At 44.7% G+C, this 15473-nt stretch overlaps 1 protein-coding gene across 1 annotated transcript; it reads right to left on the reverse strand.

The window, feature by feature from the left end:
* Positions 1-7253: 7253 nt before the first annotated feature.
* Positions 7254-14750, reverse strand: LOC307239931 (multidrug and toxin extrusion protein 1-like; the record flags this gene model as incomplete). The annotated part of the gene is made up of 15 exons (XM_080013508.1): positions 7254-7656; positions 8971-9116; positions 9326-9395; positions 9480-9555; positions 9787-9895; positions 10238-10305; positions 10583-10696; positions 10767-10864; positions 11163-11260; positions 11343-11387; positions 12447-12489; positions 12852-13000; positions 13081-13149; positions 13768-13869; positions 14559-14750. The coding sequence occupies 15 exons, from the start codon at positions 14748-14750 to the stop codon at positions 7254-7256; spliced, it is 1782 nt and encodes a 593-aa protein (XP_079869634.1).
* Positions 14751-15473: the final 723 nt, after the last annotated feature.

Consider the following 15473-nt stretch of genomic DNA (forward strand, 5'->3'; position numbering starts at 1 on the left):
ATCACTAAGCATTGGAAAATCATATTTTGAGTTGTTGCATGGTGTGTGATGAGGTTATTCGTAATGTACGGCAGTCTAATGGCATCGTTCTCATTTGAGGACTACCTGCATGTGCACACGCCCATGTAAAAGTGGAATAGAAGGGGAGCACCTCGATGATATTTAAAGTGGAATTTCTGTTTATTGAGTTATAGGTATAATGGTCTTACATAAAGTTACTCCAATAACAAATGAAATAACATTCCTGTTGTATGGCAATTTCTAAGTGATTAAAGGTTTATTTTTTAGAATTAGTTTATGTTCGGTCAGAATAGCAGGAACGGATTATATATATGAATGTGTAAATAGCCTAAGTAGCTATAGCAGTCTGGGACTGCAAGAAGACACTTTTGGAAGCTGCGGTGAAATCGCCCTCACGGGTCTAATAGACGTATAGAGTGCAGTCTGGAACTGTTGACTCAATTTCACCATGGGTACCAGGAATAGTAAAGCACTTCAATAAGATCAACAATAAAAGGGAATAAAGGGAATGTTACACATTTATGAAAGGAAAAGATGAAATAACAGTGATAAATTTGATAGAATGGGAAAGCTCAGGTTTTCCCACGGGAGGAAGAGAAATAAAAACAAGAGGAACTACAAGGCCCATTGGTGGGCTTTTGGAGAGTGGGTATAGGAAGCTAATAATAGAGCAAAGAAAAATAATAAAAAGCAGGGAAAGAAAAAGGGACAGAGAGACGGGGATCAGGGAAAGAGACAGGGATAGCAGAACCTATCAGCACTACCGTCGTATGATGCTAATCAATGTACTTCTCTGTATCCTATGTTACTGGTCGGTACTTCCCTGGATCTGGACCTGGACTCCCATCCTCACTTACGGCGTCAACCTCCAAATCCACCCAACCTTGTCATTTACGACGAGCCTATCATCAACGGAGAGATACCAGTGGTCGATCTGGAGAGCGACAACCATGATGCCCCGCAAGGAGCCCCCGCCCCGCAGATACGGCTACCTCCACCTCCACCCAACCAGTCTAAGGACGGCAAGAAATGAACCTTGAATGAAATGAACTTGAGACCAAAAAAAGACCCAATTGAAAACGTAATTCCAATGTTGGAGGTATCTGGCCCAGAGCGACATATTCTGGTGAATCGCTATGGACAGATGCTGACGTCGATCTCGCCGCGCCTAACATCCCATCTCCATTTGTGAACTTCATCCTCTGGCAATGAAAATTCACGGACATGTGTTGGGGTTTCCGTCTCCTTGGACGTGAGATACAAAGAGCCCTCGTCAAGACGTGGCGTACGTTTTCACTGTACGTGAAAAGTTAGCTCATGACAGAGCTAACTTACGTCCCACACACCTGGACGTTAACCATGCAGACAACCTACACTGGCATCAATTAATCAATCAGGTCATCACAGGCATTTGACGAGCCTTCCCCGATGTCGTCAATCTCTCCAACATTGACAAATGTGGACAGAACCAAGACGAGACAGCACAAGCATATGCCGGACACCTGGAAGTTGTTTTCTGCAATCACAGTGGATTGATAAAACCTGAAAATATGGGGGTAGCTCCCCTGACACCATATGAGACTCATCAACGGTCCGCATTCATCAATGGACTGGTGTTCCCTCTCGGTGACATGTTGAAACGCTAGTTCCGCTGCTAGTTCGTCACCTGGAAGATGGTAACATTCGCCGACACCTACTCCACGCTGAACACGCCTACGAGACACACCAAAGGGACAAAAGCCGCAAACAAGATCAAAAGAAACAATGTGAGTCCCAGACCCAGATGGCCTTGCTCTCCCAGGCCATCACTCAAGGTCAGCAAGGTCCATCACGGCCTCAGCAAAACACCTCAGGCCAGACCCAACGAGGCGGAGGATTCCGTGGAAGCCGTCCCAATCGCAGAAGTCAAGGAGGTCACATCATAGGCTGCAACTTCTGTTAATGTTGTGACCAGGAGGGATACTGACCCTGCCACTGTTCCATGCCGCCACAGAGTCGACCACAGGGCAACCGGCGTCAAACGGGAATCAGGACAATATCAGAGTTGACGCCGGGAGGAGGGACCCCAGGGAATGACCCAAGCCATGGCTCTGCACACCCTGATCAAGTGACACGTACATATGCACACACAAAGGTGAATATTGTGAATTGCACCCACACATACTCAATTACACCTGTTGATAAAAGTAATGACGAAATACACACGTCCATGAATTAGAATTCACTCGTCGAGTTCCCAACTCTTGATTTACATATTAGAAGTCACAAATTAACCTTTTTCGTCGATTCGGGAGCTTCAGACTCACTAATATCCGCCAACGAAACACCCATTTAACCTCCTTTGTCCGTTAAAACATGTACCTCATTGGCTGTAGCAATATTAGAAAGTGAGTGTGAGTGTAATAATAGACAGCCATCTAAAGACATCACGTCACAGAGCCTTCTACCATCTAAAAAAACATTTGAAAAATTAAGAAGCTTCCTGTCAAAAGCAGACTAAATTACACGAGTAGATAGGACTACTGTTATGGCCTATTCACCGGCCTCCCGAAATCAGCTGTGCAGGGTCAGTGGCTTTATTTTGTCATAATTACTCGTATTTAATAAGTTTGTGTGTTTCATTAATTTCTATATCTTACACGTTGACTTGTTGCTCCGGAGCCATCATGCACGCACTGATTGAGGCCTGCAATCTTCTGATCCAAAGTCATATGTGCCCTGCCGGTTCTCCACCTAATAATGGGTCTTAATGACTGAGAGGGTTGGCGTAAGTACATACGAGCCTCTCCAGTAACTTGATCCAAGCGCTATTTAATGGTGGATCGAAACTACTGATCCCAACTGAACCACCAGAACTGTCTCGCCTGCTCACCGTCATCCCTTGAAAAGGAGAAAGCTGCTTAACAACCGCCTGAGCACAAACCCCTCCATCAGTTCCAACCTGGGGACTGGGTCCTCGTAAAGAACCTACGGCGAACAACTTGGCACAATCCCCGCTTCCTGGGACCGTTCCAAGCCTTGCTTTTCACCAAGACCGCCCTCAAGGGCAAAGGCTGAGCCTCCTGGGTTCACGCCTCCCACTGCAAGAAAGTTCCTACTCCCCTTTAGGTATTCGTTGAGGAGACAACGTGAGCATACCCCAAACACTGGTCACCATGCAACTGCGATGGAACCACATCAACCACACCCCCGCCCTTGGCACCCCTTCCGCCATCCGGGCTTCCGTGGCCAAAGAGGCACCTTATGTTTTTTACTCGCAATTGCTATATTGGTTGTCCTCCCCATAATTATTGTTTCTGATGTATTATTGTGTTAAGTAAACCGCGACAAGCTTCAACCGGTACAGGAGCAGGTCACCTATTTGGGTCATGTGTTCTCTGCCCAGGGGTAATGCTTGTCCTCAAAACGTGTTTCCGCTATCCAAGCTATTGATCGCCCACACACAAAATGCCAACTCATGTCTTTTCTCGGCACTACTTCATACTGCCGCCAATGGATTCCTGATTATGCATCATGTGAGGCTCCCCTGTCTGCGCTTGTCCATGCTTCCAGTCTTAGTCCGAATGATGCGCGACATGGACTCCCGAGGCTCGGGCAGCCTTCACTTACTCAGTTTGTCGATCAAAAGGGTGGATATATGTTAGCGGTGCTGTGCCAACCCAATGGGGGGAAAACTCCAGTAGCAGACCCGGTAGCAGCTGGACTCCCGACATGCTTATTTGCGGTGGCCACAGAGGAAAAGGCAATAACAGCTGCTGCACCTTATGTGGGCAACTCACAGTGCACGCTGATGGTGCCCCATGCTGTGGAACTGATCCTACAAACTGGTAAACCAACACAAATGACACCACAAAGATTTTTGCGTTATCATGTTTGTCTTCTTGACATGCCAAACATAAAAATCCAACGCTGTTCCCCACTAAACTCAGCCACATTACTCGCCACCACCGACGTCACAGAAAATGAAACACCACACGGCTGCTTACAAACCATCGAATTCGCGTGCAGGCCTAGGGTTGACCTCCGTGAGGACCATATCCCTGACGCAGACTTCTCCCTCTCTGTGGACGGATCAGCTTCACGATGCAGCGATACAGGTCAAACAAATGTGGGTTTTGCCATCGTTTCGATGGAAGACATGCAACCTCTAAAGTAGGAAAACTCCCTAATCTTCTCTCCGCGCAGGCCGCCAAACTCATTGCGCTGACCGAGGTGTGCAAGCTGGCTGAGGGACAAACAGTGAATGTCTACTCGGACAGCTGCTATGCCTTTGGTGTGGTGCATGACTTTGGCGCCCTGTGGAAGCAGAGGGGATTTCTGACGTCAACAGGAAAACCCATCGTTCACCACACACTCGTGAAAGAACTCTTGGCTGCAATTCAGCTCCCCAGGGAAATTTGTGATCTTCTAATTATGAAATGATGCTGCACACACTAAACACACAGTTCGCTCCACCGCTGGACTTCTGCTCCACATTTGATAACGCCTGGCCCACCGCAAAATGAGAACATATCCGCCCCAACAACTGTTAATAAAACATCTGTTCCCGGCGCTACAACACATGGCACTAAATCAGCTCCTGGCATTAACGGCACTCGCCTACTAAAGAGTGTTTTCTGGTTGTGTGGCCTTAAAGCATACACCCAGCCGGCTGGAATGGCATTTGTGCCCCGCTTTGGCTGGCCAATCATACCTTTATCGTCTCCGTTTTCAACAACACTGCTGACTTCCGGCCACTCACACTAAACGCGCACTGCCCAGCTTCAGTCCTCACAACTCCGTTTGGTGCTCTGACGTCCCATATAATCACAAATTATTGAACGGGGGCCAAAAGGTCTCTCACTCTTCCATTCGACCGGGGTTGGTAAAACTATGCCCCGCATTGGAACTTTACATTATCAATCTACCGCCTTCATGAACGAATCTCTTATCATTACCAGCACCACGACACAAGAACTTTGCACGCTCCGCCTATTGTCCCTGCAAAACCGTATGTTGCTGGACCAGCTTACGGCAGCACAAGGTGGGGTCTGCGTCCTCATCGGAACGGCTTGTTGTACTTTCGTCCCCGACAGCGACGCCGACGGCCATGTCATAGACCAAGCTTTACATAGGCCGATCCAATTACGCAACGTCACTCTTAAGGAGGAGGTCAACAATGCTCAGAGTGGGTTCTGGTGGTTCCTTATGAATTGGCACCACTGGCTCACTCTTGGTCCCACCACTTTAGCATCCTTGCTTTATTATGCACTTGTTTGGTTTGCATAATACCATTACTGCGCTGCGTGACCACCCAAGTCATTAAGAACTTTATTGCCATCCCCCTTGACAACCCTGAGCCCCCTCCGGACACTTGGTCTCCCCCTTATGCAGCTTATGACGACGATCCCGACACCCCTTCCTTACGGGACCCCCAAGTTAAAAACCACACATGACGCACTACATTCAATCTTTGTGAATTTGTAGTGTTGATGTTTTCCTGCTTTGCTCATAAATCTATATATACTACATCTGTTTGCTTTTTTTCAATAATGTTTTATTCCTACGTGTATTTTGTTATTTTACCATTTGCTTTTATTTCATCTCACAGAAGTTGTGACATAGTGTTTTTTTTATCTTTGTGAATTATCACCACTGATGTTTTACAGAGTGTTTTATAGTATAGTGTGAATCGTTATCAGCATTTATTATAATGTGATTCATTTTAAGCATTTATTAAGTAATAATTATCAGCATTTATTATTTTTTCATCTTCAGCATTTATTATGTTACACATTTTCTGCATTTATTGTGTTTTTCATTTTCAACATTCTATTCTGATGTTTTACATTTCATGTTTCAGTATTTACGTTTTACAATGTTTTTTATTATTACAATTTCTTTATGTGATTAAGAGTGTGGGATTTAACAATATAATGTAACAATATATCGAAATCTATGTAATCCCATAAACATATATGCACACACATAATGAAGAACACAACCTCATATAACCTCAGTCAACCTCATATCTTTATTTTCGGCACACAGTGTTAAGTCCCACAGACATCCCAGCCTTGGGGTACAGACGCAGCTATCAGTGTTTTGGCCTCACTGCGACATCGCTGCAAGAGCGGTAACAACACCTCTCCATTCCACTCCTTCGCCCGTCACAGAGTTGGCCTTATCTTGAACACGTTCGAATTTGTGACGCCAAGCTGATGATATATTGTTTCTGACTTCCCAAAATTAACTGTTCGTCTCAGAGCGCTGCTCCTTAGCACATCTCTGATCCGACCCTTGTACAAGTAAAAACCAACGTCTGTCTGCCTCTTTATCTAAAACCACCAACTGACAAACTGCAGATTAAAGCGACCCTTTAATTTCTGTAATTTCTTGTGTTTAAAGAAATTTGTGTCTAAGCTTTTGACACAGAAAGATATATTTAATTGTATTGCTTTTATTTAATGGAATTAAGATTAAGGCTGATGCTTGAGTTGCGCACACTAATCGCATCATATCCTGATTTCTTACATCTTGCTGATGGCACAGGTACTCCGAGGCCCAAAGCCGGTAACATCAAGTTGGTCAATCCCTGGTTAGGATTTTAGCAACGGAAGTGTGGAAATTCACATTGGGTTTCACAAGAAACTAACCAAAGGCCAAAGAAGGGTGGTTGCTGTGACAAAATGATCAAAGTCTCTTTTGGTTCCATAAAAAAATACATCAAAAAGATGGATTTAATAGCCGTTCAATTCCAAAAAATTCAATCAAGAAAAATCCTATGCTTCAAATACAAATTAAAGAATAATCACTTAAACACAGCTTGTGGAATGTTTAAGGTGAAAATTATGCGGCGTCTGTCCCGAGGGTAAAATTTGTCATTGTGCACCCAACATGTCACTTTACACTGATGGTCCTGAAGCTGTTAAAATGTTAAAACGTGCGTTTCCTTGTTCACGTTTCTATTTACCATTTTCTGCACGTAGTGATGAGCCACCATGCGTTTAATAGCGCATTGTACGATCCGCCCCGTGGCCTGGTGCAGCTGCTGACTCAGTATGTCCACTTACTCATGTCATATTGCCTTTTCTCCACCCAAATAGTAGCTGCAGAAACCGCTGGAGCACCAACGCGTGGGATGCGGGTTGAGTATTTCACAGGAATTTAATGCGGACTGCAAAAGCAGCTTTTCCTGTAAAGAGATAAAACAGCCACTTGTTCTCCGCCCTCCTCCCCTGCTCCCACGCTTCCTAATAGTATCCAGTGATGTCCACTGAAGTGGTGGGCATCGGGGACGGGATGTTGACCTCGGCGGAGGTGGAATTTCTCCCCATCTCAGCCGGGGGCTCCGGTGGGGGGAAGGCGAAGTGGACCGCCATTCCCAAAGCCAGGATCAGAACCATTGTCAAAAGTGTGAGTCCTCGTCGCAGGATCAGCTGCGTATCTGAGAGCGGAGCATTGGGTTTAACGCCGTCAGCCTCCGCCTCAGTGTCCCCGCCGCTTCTGTCGCCGCCGCCCTCGCCCGGCCGCTCACCACGCTGCAGCCCCTGCTGCTCCAAGACGCTGACGGGGCAGTAGCCAGCCTTGGTGGCAGCTTCATCACCCGCCCCCCAGTCCTTGTGAGAAGGAACAGGGATGGCAGTTTTAGCGTCACTGTGGAAGTGGCGTTTAAGGTACTGCAAGGTAATATGCACACCCTTCGAACCGACCCAGAGTCAGATCAGAGATATCGAAATAGAGGGCGATGGATGAACATCCTTATTCAAATGACAACATGCACAGCGTGCTCCACGCACCTACTGTATAAGGACATACTCCACACCAAGAGTTCCCTTCCTGTTTTCCTCAGACACCGTCAAAATCAAACCAGATTTTAGAGACCTACTATGACAGTATTATAGGTATTTTTTGACTGAATTGGTTCCAAGATTTTTAGGGCATACAATTCATTAGAACATACAAGTATAGGGGCAGTTCTAAATCGGGACTACGCTAATCCTACTTAAATTAATTCAGAATTTTAAAATACCTTTCTGAGACGTTGCTTCATTTCAGATAAGTTAGTTGTAGACTAGGAAGTCCTAGACTAAGGTGATGAAGGACTAGTCAGCTCCTTCTGTCTGCTCTTGGTGCTGGTCTTAGTCCAGATGATCCATTTCCTCTGTTGTCAAGGTCGACCTGGAGGCCCCACGTCCATTAATCCAAAGATAAACCTGCCTCTGGTCAGGTTTCATTTAAACCTTCACTAAGACCCAGATTAGCTCTAATCTTCCTTCTGGAAATCACATTTTTGAAACCAGGACTAGTGCAAGGCCGTTTCAGTTAGTCCAGATCAAAAGTGGGATTTAGTTTCAGATTCGGCCTGATCTGTGTCTCTGAAACCTCCCCTTAGTCAGGGATTTTGTTACACTTTATATTTAGACCAACACTTGCTTTTTAATCTTATAATCAAGTTCAAGTTCAAGTTCAAAAATATGTCCCAAATCATCCAAAACCTTGCAAACCCGTCTTCGATCTCTGGGTTGGGAATCATTGCTCCACACAATGATATACTTACTGTTTTAGCACCGTCTGAGACATCGGGGACAATGGTGTCCATCGGCTGACCAGCCGGACGCTTTGGGATCACCATGACTGTTTTCCTAGATCGCACCTGGGCCTAGAATGAGGGACAATCGGTGCTCTTCAGGAAAAAATGAGGCGGTGATACTTTTTAGGATTTAGATAGAAGTAAAGAAAGGTTTTCCATCTACCCACCATATGCGTTAGTTTCTGCCAGTTGAGTTTATAGATAACAATTAGGAATAAGCCCGCCTGGAGAACCGCACTGGTGAACAGGCCCAGCCAAAGACCTACACACACACACACACACACACACATACGCGCACAGACATACACACACACATACACAGTGAATGAATCACGATATGAAAAAAAAAAAAAAAAAGATACAGTAAAAATGAACACCACTGCGTCATACCTAATATCCTCATCTCGGCAGTGAACATCAGGACAACGGCCAGGGGCAAGCCAATGCAGTAGTGCAACACCAAGTTGGACAGGGCGGCGATTTTCTGCATCCCGGAACCCACAAGGATTCCCGAGCAGACGCACTGAATGTACACACAAATGGAAAGATGGTGGAACAGCAGAGGACCCTCGACGACTACCTCTGTGTTGTGATGAGAGAGAGGATTCACCGCCAATAATGCTTCTTCGCGCGGCACTTAAACGCTTAAGGAGTAAATGAATAAAGCAACTGATAAATTGTAATAAAGTAATTAATGAACGCAACGATCAAACGATGAATTCCTCGACTCACCAACAATGCGTCGAAGAACTGTAGGAACGTGTAAAGGGTGAGGACCTCTGAGACGATGGCCACGATGTTTCTGCAGGCGAGGAAACGTGTCATCGGAGAACGTGGGGAATTAATTTGAAGTCTTCGACTAATACGGCCGGGTCTAAAAACTCACTCGTCAGATGTAAATATATAACCCAGCACAGACTTTGAACCAGCAATCACCATACCCTGGAACACAGCCATCAGGGCTACGGAGGGAGGAAAAAAACACAACTTCAAATGAAAACCTGTGCGTGCGTGGGTGCGTGCGTGCGTGCGTGAGTGCCTGTGCGCGTGGGTGCGTGTGGGCGTGCGGGCGGGCGTGCGGGCATGCGTGTGGGCGTGCGTGCGTGCGGGCGTGCCCGTGGGCGTGCATGCGTGCGGGTGTGCGTGCGTGCGTGCGGGCGTGCGTGCGGGCGTGTGGCCGTGTGTCCTTCTACCTGACAGCCCAAGAGTCACTTTGCAGGTGGTGATGGCCCTGGCCGTGTTCCCCGCCCCGAGAGCATTCCCGACACGCACACAGGCAGCTGCGTGGACACCTAGAGGGAACTAGAAGGACCCCCCATGGGTTGGGGTTGGCCGTTTTTTTTCCACCCAAAATCGGTTGCAACCGCTTAGAGCCGTTCGCGGCAACAACTGCGCCGACCACTTTACTGTTGGGAAACTAACCACTCTGCCACAGGTTCTCACCGTATAAACTCATTTTATCAGGTTATGCTCCGGATGTACCAAAGAGATTAAACATTTTTTTTTTGTTGTTAAAGGCACATGCAAATGCTTCAGCAGCAGTGTTAAGTTTTTTTTAACAGTAAAGAGTTTGGTGAGTTTGTGCCATAAAACCTCAAACCCTTTAAGGGTACATTTTGGGGAGGATAAATGGGTTGGTCTTACCATATAAGTTATGATTCCTATTTCATTCAGCACGTGTTGGGCAGCGAGGTCCACCTCGCCCAGTAAACCTGTCAAAGTCGATATTTACTCGCATTTACACACCTGCTAAACTAGGCTCACATCGAAGCGGTTTCCAAAGCGCTTTCGCCAGACAAGAAAATAACATTTAAAAAACATCAGAGTAATGTGCTGTTATCCTATGTGGTAATAGTGTGTTGAATATACTATTTGGAATGACATGGTAGATACAGAGTGAGAGGGGGAAAAAAAAATACATGATTTCTTCTTTGGACGGTACAGAAAAAAACGAATCCGTTTGCACAATGGATTTTCGCAAACACTCACCGGAGATGACGCCTCCAATGTCCCAGACCCACCACTCGAAGCAGAGCATCAGCATGCTGGGGATGGCCAGCTGCATGTAGGAGCCCCACTCCTGCAGACATTCAGTGGACCAGCCTAGAGGGAGAGGAAGAGTTTGCTGTGAGTCATATTTACAATCCAGCAATGTAGTTACATTTTTTTTTACCTCCCCACGTCTTCTTGTGCAGATTCTTCCAGCGGATGTAGCCGAACAGGAGCACACAGATGGTGATCTGAGAGAGGCTGTTGGCGATTGCTGATCCGCTGTGAACAAAACGAGGCAGAGGACTGGTCTGGAAACATTCAACACCGACATCGTGCTCGCGGTTGAAAAGTGAGGGTTTATGTAAAAAGTGGTCAGAAGAGCGAACATTTGAATAAAATGGTCATGCAAGGTCAAGCCGGTGTATTTAATGTTGTTAATTTAGCTGATATCATGTCATGTGCTATATATATATATACAGTATATACATGTTGTTTGTGTGCATGAAGCGGGAGCGGCGTGGCTTGAGTGGTTGGAATATAAAATGAGGGGAGAGGACCGGAACACCAGCACACCTACATCACACCTAGCTTTAGGCTGAAGATTAAGAGGTAGTTGACCCCCAAGTTGATTAGATTCGCCACTGCCGCTGTATACATTTGGGGCAGAATGATCCCCTGGCAGATAAAATAAGACAAAAGTGCTCAGAGTCAAATGCTGAACAGGGCACGTAGGGTTGGCCAGTGAATGAGCACTTACCTGATTCTGGAGGTAGGCGACCTGTAACTGGTGCAGGAACATAGCCTGTAGGCAGGAAAATATTGTTCTTTTTCTCATCGAGATATTTTAATGGATTTTCCTACAAAATTTTTATTTTTTCTTCAAAATATATTTAAAATTAGACCTACATATTTACATATAGTGTATCTTTGGCAATTTTTAATTTTTACTTTACTTTCTATTCTATTCTATAGAAAATATTGTTTTCTATATTCTATATTGTTGTTGTTGTTTATTTTTGTCCTCAGACTGTCAAGCTTTTCAATATGCTCATCGTCTGTAAACACGCACCAATAATCACTGTGACAAATTTCTCGTACAATGCTGAACCTGTAAATGCGCCCGGCAGAATAAACTTATTCTTATTCTGATCTTCCGGCAAACATAATAAGGAGTGTAAACAGAACTCAATTCGGAGCCACTCTGAGTCACTAGCTGGTGGGGGCCCCATTTAGTGAGGCGGGAAAGAGATCTGTTGAAAGTCGACAGGTCAACTGCTCAGTTTGGCCGCTCCTGTGACTGAACCGTCCCCAAAAACGCAAACTAGTAAGCGTGGTATTTTGTTTATCTCAACTCTGCCTCCTCGAACCTTACTGTGCATTTAAATTTGGCGTGTGGGCTCTACTGCTCATCTCTCCCGGCGAGGTGTACAGCAAACATAGACATACTATAGGAGTGATGAGCTTGAATCCCCTGATTGGGTAGAAGAGTAGAACCCAACAGGTGGATGCAGGGGGAGGCGGAGGGAGCGCAGCAACACAGTAAAGCAAGTAGAGCAGGAGGGACTGGCCGCTTAAATAGGCCGGCTAAATAAGGGCGTGGAAGCGTGTGGCGCTGTCGAGTTGTCTGACAGAACTAGCTTGACAAGCTTCGTCGCATTTGTCATTGATTTGTTGACGTGTAGAGGTTGTTTAAATGTCAAATTTTGATTAATGTGCGCGCTTCGAGAAAACATATCAAAATATCTTGAAACAAAGAATTATTTTGCAGAATTTGAGTGACAGAGTACTGCTTTTTAAAGTTTTTTTTTGTTTTGTTTTATTCCAAGGAAATATAACATTTAGGTTCATTGTGGTTACTCACTGGAACCGCTGGAAGAAATGCAACAGCATATATTTGGGCAATTCTGCAAGATGGAAAACAGAGTTCTATTAGGTTTTATTGAATTTGAGGTCCCGATATGAACAAACAATCACAATATTCATTTTCCACAGTGACATCTGTGTCCCATTTTGGTTATAGTTACTTATATACTTAACTCAATCCAAAAATATTATTGTTTTTATAATAAATATAATTATCTTTATAAAAAAAAAATATATATATATTTATTTATTTATTTTTTAAAATTTTTTTTTTTTTTTTTTTTTAGAAAATACTTAAGTGAATGTAGATACTTGAAAAATGTATGTACTTAAGTACGGAAACAAAGAACTCTGGTACGCTGGTATACGCAATGTTAATTCCTGTGCTCTGTGTGACACTCACCTGGCAACCTTAGCCTCCTGCTGCATGACAAGCAGGAAGCTGTGGCAGTTGATGAGCAGAGCCCAGCAAGGCAGGCAAAACAGCAGCAGAATGACCACGCTCCTCTGGAGGATTGTTCCCACGCGTTTCATGTTCTTACCGCCATATGTCTGGAAAATGCACAGAGCAGGACGTCGAGTGACAGACGGACTTAGGTTGGATTTAACGCCGACATGATTTTGGCCCTAACCTGAGAAATGAGCGTGTCGCAGGCCAGCGCCAGGCCGTAGCCTGTGGAAATCGTGGTCACGTTGATCGTCTTTGAGGGCAGGAAAAGGAAAATAAAAACACAGAGTTAGCTGGCAGTAGGTTTTCACTGATAATCAAGAGTGGACAGAAACGTAGTCATTTCATTCATGTACTTTGCTTTATAGGTATTTATACTTTTCGAGTTACTTTCCGAATAGAACAGCACATCAATGCTATCCACCTGCATGTAGATAAGGTACTGTATGTCCAATGATGCTTTATTATAATCTATATATATAGACATCCATTCAATTTCAACACATCTGTGCCAAGACAATATTTCTAAAATGACTAACTTGCAATGATAAAATACATGTCACTGACCATTCCAAACTATGCAAAATGTGTAGGTGAGCATTCAAGCCACTTAGGGGTGGTTGTGTATCAAATACATGTTTGAGTTTTTGGTCACTTTATGTTTGCGGTAGCCATTCTTAAACCTCCCTATAGAAATAGAGCTGGTGGGTTGAGGCACCGCTCTTCAAACCAAGGCAGCACGTCAACCCTCTCACCCTTGGGCTCAAGGGTCACCAGGGCAAAAAAGCAGAGACACAGCCGTTTCTTTTAATCGTTAAAACGACCACTCTCTAAAAAGTCCCCTTTTCTGTCAGCCCACTTTACAAAGTACCGCTGAGGCGAGTGCATATCCGGCCAGTTCTGTGTTGCCGATGCGACCGCAGAATATGGCGATCACAAAGGGCTGGAGAAAGTTCAAAATCCGAGACAGCAGCTGCAATAAGAGCAGAACATATATAAGATAAGAGACGCTCTGAACTTAAAGGAACATACAGTCAGCTGAAGTCTATCTGCTCTAAAGACAGGATTGCTCTGGTGATTTTATTATAAAGAAAAACCCCAATATGCATACAAAACAAGCTCTGGATATGACTTCAGCAATGAAAAAGAGAATCCAATCAGTTTTATTCATCAGGTACATTTACATATACAAGGAATTTGTTCTGGCATGTAAATAAAATGTTGTTTTTATTTTTTAAAAAGCAGCTTAACAGTGTGGAAAGAATGGAGAATAATAATAAAAAAAGAATCTTCATCTTGAATAGCAGTAATGGAGAGAAATCATAAAATAGAAAAATAAAAATAAAATAAAAATAATTAAAAAAATAGAAAAACCCTTATAAATAAAAATCGTCAAATATATACAAATAAAAAATACAGACCGAAAATCGTCCAAAAATACAAAATGCACAGGCTAAATTATTGTTTTGGGTATATTTGGTATAAATTATTACTACGTACTAACTCGTTTATTTCAATATGTACAGTGTAATACCAGTGTTATTGCAGGTATATTATTGCACAAGTACGAGGAAGAATGAAACTTTATTTTCAGGACCTCAGACCCTGGTGCCTATGGCACAGAAGCCCCCCCCTACACATTAGTTTTTCCGCTATGCTCACCAGGGGAGCTGCCAGGCGCAGAACGCAGTACAGTTCTTCCCTGTAGGTCAACGGCAGCAAGGGCCTGGGGAACTCGCACCGGAGCGGTTTGGAGCTGGCGGCCGGGGCTTCGTCCCCCTCGGCCCCTACCGCTTTGGCCACAAAAGCCACAGAAACTGTGCTTTCGGGTTCCTGGGCATCCGACTTCTCCATTCAGGCGGTGGGTGGAAAAGAGAGAGAGAGAAGAGAGTAAGGGGCGGGGGAGAAGGGAGATAAGACTTGCTGTGGGGAGAAAAGAAGTGTTTCGCCCTGTGCTCAGCAACGCAGGCCAATCAATCCATGAGGTTCTGTGGCAGCGCAACACACCTCTTGGAAGTTACTGATTAGAAGTCCTGACGAGACCGGTCCACACACAAAGTAGAAACATAGACAAGAGTGTGGCTTGCGTTTCGAAAAGACTTGCCAACGTGAGTTCTTCCAAAGTCCAGACTAAAGGAGTTTTGAGGTCGGCCTTGTCGTCTCATGTCTCGATGTATGCAAAGGTATTAAGTGCTTTTTTTTCTTACCACTCCTTAATGCATGTCTTTGTCCGGAGGATTAGGCTACTGCGTGTGAGAGAGTAGGAGGGACGGAGAGAGAGAGAGCGAGAGAGAGAGAGAGAGAAAGAGAGAGGGAGAGAGAGAGATTTAGGGAATGTTAACTCAAAAGGCTAATCTCATTAGGAAGGTCTATAATAGGGAGGCAACAATAGGCAACAATAGTTGGAACGGGAGTACTGCTTCATAATTTAGCAGCTTTCTGGTGTTTGTGTGTCTACAGCGACATGTCCCATTGGCCATTGACGTTGTCCCCTTGTAAATGATTATGTAACAACAACAATAATAATTATATATATAGCTGCAGGAGGCAATGCACGGGGTCCAGTTTAGTTATGTT

This window comes from Zeus faber (assembly GCF_960531495.2).
Source record: "Zeus faber genome assembly, chromosome: 14".
Classification (NCBI taxonomy): Eukaryota; Metazoa; Chordata; class Actinopteri; order Zeiformes; family Zeidae; genus Zeus; species Zeus faber.